At 37.6% G+C, this 9,945-nt stretch overlaps 1 protein-coding gene across 1 annotated transcript; it reads left to right on the forward strand.

The window, feature by feature from the left end:
• Positions 1-3,184: 3,184 nt before the first annotated feature.
• Positions 3,185-5,932, forward strand: LOC142344309 (uncharacterized). The gene has a single exon (XM_075395897.1). The coding sequence runs from the start codon at positions 3,185-3,187 to the stop codon at positions 5,930-5,932; it is 2,748 nt and encodes a 915-aa protein (XP_075252012.1).
• The last annotated feature ends 4,013 nt before the right edge of the window (positions 5,933-9,945 follow it).

The following is a 9,945-nucleotide window of genomic DNA, read 5'->3' on the forward strand; positions in this document are numbered from 1 at the left end:
ATGCAAAACTTGGAAATCAGTCAGCAAGAACATAATTTTACAGGAACTGATAACCACGTTCACAATCCTTTCACACAAGCCCATGATACACTTGTCTTTAATAGTGCAACTGATGACATTCAATATGCCACTATCAACCCTAATAACCAAACAAGCTTGCCACCCTACACTCTCCACACAGCCCCGATCACTATCGACAACAGTGAAGCAAATGAAAACCATTTGATAAACCTTTTGCCGCCTATAACTAACCTGAGCATTTCAAGCGACAGTATTACAGCTAAATCGGAATATTGTGCGTCAAATATCCCTAAGGTCAGCATTACTGAGCATTTTTTCTCAAAACCAGTGACTGAAAATAGATTCATATTTCAAACACCAAATCAAGCTTGTCATGATACCCAAAAGGAACAAATTGCTAGATATAACAAAGGCAAATCAAATCCTCTTATTCAACAGCATTCATTGCAAGCTTTTGCTCAAGAAACTGATTGCAGCCCAAGCAAGAACTTTAACTCAGGAAGGCAGTACCCCACTCAATTTCCAACAAATGCGAATAGTTGCCCGCAGCCAACAAAAAAATCAATCAAGTGTTGTTGCGGGAAACATTCAATTACAAAATCCGCAATACACATATGCCACGCATGCTGAGAAAGTAGCCCAACAAAAAAATGTTGTTCTCCCTTCTGAACAACAGAATCCTCAACTGTTTCAGCAGCTTAATAACAGTTTGTTTCCACAAAACCACAATCAGTTTCCTAATAAAACTGCTATGCAATTTTCATCACTTCCTACTCAAAGTTACACTCAGAAACAAACGAACGAAAAACCTGTGGCTCAACTTCGCTCACAACCAACAGTTTTGCCTAACAATTTGCAAAATTATCAAAATCAAACTGCCCCTGACTTTCCAGCATCTTCAATGCCCTTTGGTGCAAATGTACCAAATTTCGTTGACTCACAGACACAGAGCAACGCAAAACAAGACCAAATTTTTCACTCAAACAAAGAGCCCAGCAATTTAATTGTGAACAACTCACACGCCAGTGCATCAAATGTTAATTTCAACCCCGTTACACAATTGACTAATCTTGATTATAAACATTCTATTAAATTACCTCCACTAAAGTTACAAAATTTTAATGGAGATCCTCTGCACTTCCATGAATGGATTAACAATTTCTACAGTATGATCCACCATAACACATCAATCACAGATACACACCGAATAACGTATCTACAGAATTCTGTGTCAGGAAAAGCCAAAGACTTGATACACGCGTATTCTTGCGACCCGTCGTATTACCAGACAGCCTTAAACGAGCTGATAAATCACTTCGGTGACCGAACCATCGTGGTTAATGCCTTTATCAACCAACTAGAAAATTGGCAAGTCAATCATCAGAACAAGCAAAGTTTTATTGCCTTTTCGTCCTTTTTGAAAAGACTTGTTCAGGCATTCCAGTACCTTGGTTTTATAGCAGACCTTCAATCAACAACGCTACTGAAAAAAGCCAAAGAAAAGGTTCCACACAACCTCATCCTCAAGTGGACCGAGCACTGTCTCACTCAGTTCCGCTCAGACCCATCACTTGCAGAATTCCAACAGTGGTTAGAGCTTCAAGCTCAAGTTTATGATAAAGTTAACCGGGAAAACCCCATAAGAAACACATTCCCCAATTCGAAAAAGTTTGGAAGCTCAAACTTCAACGCTGGTACAGCTAACAGAAACTTTACATCACAACCTTTAAACTCTCTAGTTGATAATCAGGACAGGAACCAAAAGCATCAATTGCAACAGAGTCTGCAGTCGCAGTCAACCAATTCTTCTCCGAAGAGTTTCAACGCAAACAGATCTTGCGGAAAATGCAAAAGTAATCACAGCCTTGCAGTTTGCCCTGAATACCAGCTTTGTCCTCCTAGTGAGAGATACAGCATTGTTAGCAAAAACAGTTTGTGTACAAATTGTCTTAGCAATAAACACCACAAACAGACATGTCCGTCAACTAAACGATGCCAAGTATGCAGTGGTTTTCATCATACAACATTGCATGACCCAGCAAAACAAATCAAACGACCAACAGCAGCTTTTTCAACAGAAAACGCACAAAAACCTCAGCCTACTGTTTCGTCAAACAACAAGACAGTGGTTGAAAATACGATCAATAATTCTCAGACAAAAGGCCTGCAGAATAAGAATTCAAACAGCCGCTACGGGCAATCCTTCAACGTTCAAAACCAAACCAACCCTCAAAGACGAAACCTAAATGGAAGCAGTACCAATCAGTCTTTTAGCATCAACCAGAGTCCTGATGCACCAAAAAACTGGTATGAGCAGCTTCAACTCATCCCCGTTTCTTTTCTGAAAGGAAATAAAGCCTTCGATACATATGCCTTATTTGATCCTGGTAGTCAATTTAGTTTTGTTCTCGATGCCATTTCAGAATATCTTGAGCTTCCTTGCGAATCTCAACAATCAGTTCCTCTTCAGTTCCTTAACACTGAAAATAACATGACTCTCTCTAAAATAAATGAGCCAGTCACCATTACTCCTTACAAATCATCAGAGATTTCCTTTGAACTCTCTCGAGCATACAGCACACCATCTTTAAATGTCAGTGCCGCAAATGTTTTCCAATCGAATCAAATTTGCGATGCATTTAACAACCTACGCCATATTCACTTTCCTTATATTGCCGATGGCAAAATCGGCGCCCTCCTTGGTGTTAACGCCTTTGCATTCACCTATCCCACTCATGTCATTCAAGGAAAACAACATCAACCGTTTGGTGTCAAAACTAAATTAGGTTGGACACTAGCCGGTGAATACGAAAATTGTTGCACAAACAACCATCCTAAATAATCCTCCAATCTGCCAAACAAAGCCTTCATCTTTCAAGTTTCAAGAAATCGAATGGACGAACCCGAGCTAGACGAACTAGTTCAACAGTTCTGGAGAATTGAATCCGAAGGAATTCAACCAGACAGCAAGCCTTCGTCTCCTCTTGATCAAAAATTTTTCCAGATAATGAAAGACTCAATTAATTTCAATGGACAAAGATTTGAAATTAAATTGCCTTGGAAAGAAAACTCAAATTTGGAAAATAATTATTTTTCCGCCCTCAGTCAAGTCAAAAGCTTGAATAGGCGACTCGAGCGTAATCCTCAACTTCGTGATAATTATATGAAAACTCTGCAAACTGACTTGGAGAAAAACTACGTTAAACCAGTTGAGATGCAAGATCCACCACCGGATCGAATCTGGTATCTCCCACATCACCCAGTTGAGAATCCTAACAAGCCCGGCAAGGTTCGGCGCGTCGCAAACGCTGCCTCTAAGTTCCGCGGACAATCACTAAACAGCAACTTGTTAACAGGTCCTGACCTACTTAATAGCCTACTAGGAGTCCTTATGCGCTTTCGTGAAAATCAAATTGCAGTCCTCGCGGACATCGAAGGCATGTTCATGCAAATTGCTATCAACCAAACTGACCAGTCAGCCCTTCGTTTCCTGTGGATAAACGACGATGAAATCCAACAGTATCAGTTTACAAGACTAATTTTTGGCGCTACCTGCTCCCCATCCTGCGCAATTTATGTTTTGAATCATTGCGTTGATAAAAACGGAGATAAATATCCAGAAGCAGTCAGAGCCGTCAAAAGTCACTTTTACATGGATGATTACATCCAGTCCCATGATACGGTAACGAATGCCACTAAAACAGTTCAGCAAACGATTCAGAGTCTCGAGGAAGGTGGCTTCCGACTCACAAAATTTGTTTCTAATGAACCCGATGTTCTTAAAAACATACCAACACATGACATTGAAGAAAAAAGTGAAATTGTCAGAGTCCTTGGGCAGAAGTGGAATCTGAAAAGTGACACCCTCATTATGAAACCGTTAATAGATTTTTCAACGGACGCAATTGAGTATACTCAGAGGAAAATCTTTAGCCTTGTATGCTCGATATTTGACCCCCTCGGCATACTGTCACCTTTGACAATCCGTTTCAAAAAACTTCTCCAAGAAATTTGGAAACTTGGGAAAAAGTGGGATGAACCACTACCCATACAAATACGCAGAAGACTTCAGAAAATACTAGATTCATACTTCGAAATGCCTGAAGTACATCTTACCAGAACACTAACAAGTCGTCGTTACTCTGAGAGTAGTGCTGAATTACACATATTTGTTGATGCCTCAACAGCTGCAATGGCAGCCGTAGCGTACCTGCGAATAACACACAACCATTCAGAGATAACAGAAACTTGTTTCCTGATTGGAAAATGTAAAGTTGCTCCATTAAAGCAAACAAGCGTACCCAAACTTGAACTCGAAGCTGCAGTAATTGGAGTTAGGCTACATTCTACAATCGTGAAAGAATCCTCTTTCGCAATTAACAAAACTCAATTCTGGACTGATAGTCAGGTAGTCCTTGATTGGATTGCATCTTCCAAAAAACAACCTGTATATATTGCGAACCGACTCAGAGAAATTGCAGCATCAACCAAAACAAAACAATGGAGACATATTTCCACATTGAACAATCCAGCCGACCATGGCACTCGTGGCCTAGATCCACGTGAAATATCTCTCAAATGGTTGCAACCTCCAGAGTTTCTGTCATCATCAGAGCAAATCAGTAACCAGGCTGTACCTTCGAAACCAGCTGTCGTAGCAACCACAGCACATACAGCTTCAAACGTTCCAGAGCCAATCATAGACCCAGCACATTTTTCGTCTTGGACGAAAATTCTACTCACCTTAGCCACTGTCTTTAACTTACTGTTCAGAGCAAAGAAACTTCGTGACAGCAAACAACAGTACACAACCGATGACATTGATCTATCTCGGAAGCACTTGATCAGAAATTCTCAAGAGAACTCATTTCACACGGCAGTTTCATCATTAAAAAGGGGCCTCAAGCCCCACAGTAAATGCAAACTACGGTCTTTGAACCCAATCCTCGATCAAAACGGTATACTCCGTTCATGTGGAAGACTTCAATTTGCTCCTGATTCACTTGAAATAGAAAAGTGTGCAATTATTCTTCATGCGAAAGACACAATCACACGTTTGTACCTAGAACACGCTCATCGCATATGCATTCATCAGGGAACAGAACCCGTCAAAGCGTTTGTTCAGCAACGATACCACGTATTTGGCTTGCGAAAGTGTCTACTTAGCATAAAGTTTCGCTGTTTTTTATGCAGAAGATTTAATGCAGAAAACATACAACCGATCATGGCTCCTCTTCCCGCTTTCCGCTTCCCATCAGCCGCAACACAATTCCCGTTTTCCAATAGTGGTGTCGACTTCTTTGGACCATTTTATATAGAGGACACAAAAGGAAATCTTGAAAAACATTATGGTTTGATTTTCACGTGCTTGATCACGAGAGCAGTCCACCTTGAAAGCTGCCCAGATCTCAACACCGGTACTTTCCTAAATGCATTTCGACGTTTCACCAGTAGACGATGTCAACCAGAACTGCTGTACAGTGATAATGGAAAGACATTCATCGGAGCGTCAGAAGAGCTGAAGAAAAGTGTAAAGAGCCTTGACAACGACAAAATTTACAAGGCTCTTGCTGCTACAAACACGACTTGGAAATTCAACCCGCCCTATGGCCCCCACTTTGGCGGTGTTTGGGAGCGCTTGATACAGACAGCGAAAAAAACGCTGCTGATCATTCTAGGCTCAAAACGACTCTCACTTGACGTATTCCAAACAATACTGGCAGAGAGCGAAGCCATCTTGAATTCAAGACCTCTCACAAATGTCGCTGATCTTCCCAATAACGAGATGCCTCTCACACCTAACCACTTCTTGATTAGTCAATTAGTCGTCCATTCAACTCTCTGCCACCAGGAAAATTTGACAGCCAGACTCGAGCCAGCTTCAGGACATGGCGAAATCTGCAGCAGATGATGAACCACTTCTGGAAGCGACTTGTCAAAGAATACCTACCGACACTACTCAAGAGATCAAAATGGAATGAGAACAACCAGTCGCCACTTAAAGTTAATGATGTTGTCTGGATCCTGAAAGACATGACTCCTCGTGGAATTTGGCCTCTTGGGCGTGTGTTGGAGGTGTACCCTGGACGAGATGGACAACACCGTGTGGTGAAGGTAAAAACGGCTTACGGTACGTTCGTTCGCCCCGTTTCCGCACTCGCACGCGTTTTGGCTGATTAGCCACGTTTTTATATTTTTTTTCACGTAACGGTTTCTAGGCAACTTGGGTTACCCGCTCTTCGACGACATGTCCAAACGTGTTGCTGGCCCCTTGTTCTGCTTGGAGCTTGTTGTGAAACAATCAAGTCAAGCGCATGAAAACTTGACTCAAGTCCTTGATCAAGTTGAAAACGGTTACCCGCAAATATGTAATCATCAAAAAAACTGTAACAAAAACCTTTACTCAATAAAATCTTTTGACTAGAGAAGTTGTTCCCATATATATATAGAACAATGTCTAATCCAATGAGTACGGAACTCAAACAGTCCTTTATATCTTTGAAATTATAATTAGTGTTGATGACAAATTATATAAGCCCCGGAAATTTAATCGTACCTAGATAATCCCCATTTGCAGCTTAAAACAGACATGGTTAACTGTTTTGAGAAGAAAATGAGATGATTGCCATCATTTCTTTCATACCAAGTTCTAAATTCTCGAAATTTTAGTACCCATTATTTTGTAATGTTCGTGATAGGCATCCGACAATAAAAATGGATTTCAACTTCTTTTGAGAGCAAATTGTGACTGTACTCCTATATTTTTTGAAAAAGTGATTTTTTGATAAAAATTTTTGGGATCCCTGTTCAGCGCTGAGAATGTTCCTCAAATTAAGTTAAATTAAATAAAAAATTTCAATCAATTTTTTCCTAACAGGTTCGATATATTATGATCGTTATCAATTGGTCGAAAATAAGAACGCTGGTATAAATACAGAGATTTGCTTGCCCTGACTATTAAATTCACATAACATAGACGTTCATGTGATTGAAAAAGTTAAAAGAAATGGAGGCCTGTAAAAGTTCTCCAAAAACGGATTTTTTTCGCAAGAGGAGCACAAAATGATTCAAAAATTTAATTATTTCACGGTTTAACTAGATTTTTTTTAATTTTGCCACTTTTGAGTCAACTCTGGAGAATATTGAACATTACAAAAAGAGTCAGAATGATTAAAGCTCTGTGTGTCTGCAATGTTAAGAAGCTTTCAAAGGGATAAATCAGAAACCGGCTTAAAGTTTTTGCACTTCAAATTTTGAGTAAAAACAAGGCGGCTCGGTAATGTGCGATCGCACATAAGGTTCCGACCCCGCTCATCCACAATTTTGGCATAATTGTCTACCAAATGAGGAACAGATAGAAAAACACAAAAAATTCAAGTTTTTTTCAAAAAAACTGGTGTATGAACGAAAAGATAGCCTCCAAAGCAAATAACTCAGTGGAGTAAAAAATGATGCATTAGATTAATGAGATATGCCGATAGTAAGAAAGCGAGCGAAAATGAACAGCAAAATCAAACAACAACAAACATCAATTACATCAAAAAATTTATGTCCGTTTTAAAAAGCAAAACTTAATAGCAAAGTCAAAAGAGCGTCAGGTAAAACTGAAAAAAAAACAAAATAACTTGTAAATCACCAGAAAAAAATGGTTATTCACCAGTTCATAAAAAAGCTTGGTTACAATTAGACAAAAAAGAACAGAAACTTTAAAGTTAGAAAATTCGCTGAATTTTTTTTAATAAAAACAATTAATTTCAAAGTAATAAAAACCATTAGGAATCAACTAAAAAATCCCATAGGTTTACAATTACCAATGCTTCTATAGAAGGGAATTAAAAACTCTTGGTATTCAATTTTTTATGCAGTTACAAAAAGAACAGCAAATAGACAACAAACTAAAAATCGATTAAAACTTGCCAGAAAATGCTCTGGAAGCCTTAATGCCATACTTTGGCCCCAAAATATGTTTGATTACACCTTCGTCGAACACCGATAATGTATTATGGGGCCGCTCAATAAAATAAGCAAAAATTAGACAAAAAAAGAAACAATGCAAAATTATGTAATACTTGTTTTTTTTCGAAAATTTTTTTTCCAAAGACATGAAAGCCATTAATTACAAAATGAAAAAGTTGAAGAGGTTTGTCCATGCTTTCAAGGGAAGCCCTTGAGACCTGCAAATTTCCAGAATATGTCTTACGTCTACAAAAAGAACGTCAAATATGACAAAAGTCAGAAATTCATTTACTTTTTTTTGTGAAAAACCCATGTGGAAGCCAGTAAAGTCATAACGAATTCTCAAAAAACATTAGTTTTTGTGACACCAATTCCTTTTGAGACCTTCCCCTGAAAGGTATTACGTGACCTCTCATCAATGAAACTGGGTAACAATTAGACCAAAAAGAAAAGGAGCAAGATTAAGTAAAACTTGTTTTTATCGAAAAAAATTTATTTACAAAGACATGAAAGCCATTAATTACAAAACGAAAAAAAAAATGAATAGGTCCGCTTATTCTTTCAAAGAAAGCCCCCGAGAACTGCAATTATTCAGAACATGTCTTATGTCTACAAAAAGAACGTCAATTATGTCAAAAATCAAAAATTAATTTACTTTTTTTGCAAAAAACCCGTGTCGAAGCCAGTAAATTCATAACAAATTCTTTAAAAATATTAGATTTTGTGACAGCAATCCCTTTTGACACCTTCCCTTGACAAAAATAATGTCATCATTAAATTTTAGTTAACGAGACCAGGTAACAAACAGACAATAAAAGGAACAAAATTGCGAAGTTGAAATGTTTTTTTTTTCATTTTGGAAAACAATTGTTTTCAAAGTCATGAAAGCCATTATCTATCTTCTAATATCAGTACCTCGACTCTTTTAATTTTTGAGGAAAAGCCAATCAAACTGGGCCCTTGTACAAAAAATTAAATACGCCTAAAAAGACAAAGTAAAAACGACAGTTGAAGACAAAATTAAAAAATTCAATTAAATTCTTGGAGGAAGTATTTTCGAAGTGGTAAAGAACCACAATCTATATCTTTAAAAATCTAAATATTATCAATTGTGCGTTATTTTGAACGCAAAAAATGGTAAATATGAACTGACGATAACGTGATAATTTGACAAAATTAGAAAACATGAAAAATGGGCAAATACATAAAAATTTTAAAAAATTTGTGAAATCTAGTAGTATCAAAGCCAGAACACCATAACTTAAGGCGTAAAACCGCAATAAAGACTATATTTGAATTCAGCAGAAAGAAGGAGCTCTCTTTGATTGCTGACACTAAGCTACAAGTTGACCAATGTAAGAGAAAAATGGAGGCAAAGTTCAATAAGCCATTTTTTATTTAAAAAATCAAATATTTTAAAAGTCAAAACGACCATAAGCTTTCAAGCAATCAAATAGATAAATTAATTTCGAGCAAGTTAGGAAGCCAATAGGACCTATCACTAGTGAGCTTTGATTTGAGATGTTCTGTTACTTAATTAATAAAAAAAGATCGAATTTTTTTTAATAAAAAACCGACTAATGACAATCCGAATGATTTTTGGATTGCAACAGTCCAAGATTGTTACAGAACTAGTCCTGCTAATGTTGAATGGCCATTAGGAATATTTAATTTTTGGAATGTCATTATAGATAATTTGTTTGTTAAAAAATCAAAAGTAAATCCTACGTTTTTGATAATCAACGAATAAAGTTAGCAGAAAACGGCAAAGCTTTATTTACAGAACACTCTCAACGGAAATTTAAGTGAAATTAGCCTTCTTTTCAGTCTACAAAGATTGTGTTGGTGGTGTTTTGGTGTGCACTTCCTGCAAATTTAATCAGAGTGGACTAAAGAAACTTATTTCGTGTTGTTTTTGATGAAAAAGTCTGAATTTTGTGAATTTTTTAGCCGGAATTTGTGACAAAA

Source organism: Convolutriloba macropyga, chromosome 8, assembly GCF_964194025.1.
Source record: "Convolutriloba macropyga chromosome 8, txConMacr16.3, whole genome shotgun sequence".
In the NCBI taxonomy this organism is placed as follows: domain Eukaryota; kingdom Metazoa; phylum Xenacoelomorpha; order Acoela; family Convolutidae; genus Convolutriloba; species Convolutriloba macropyga.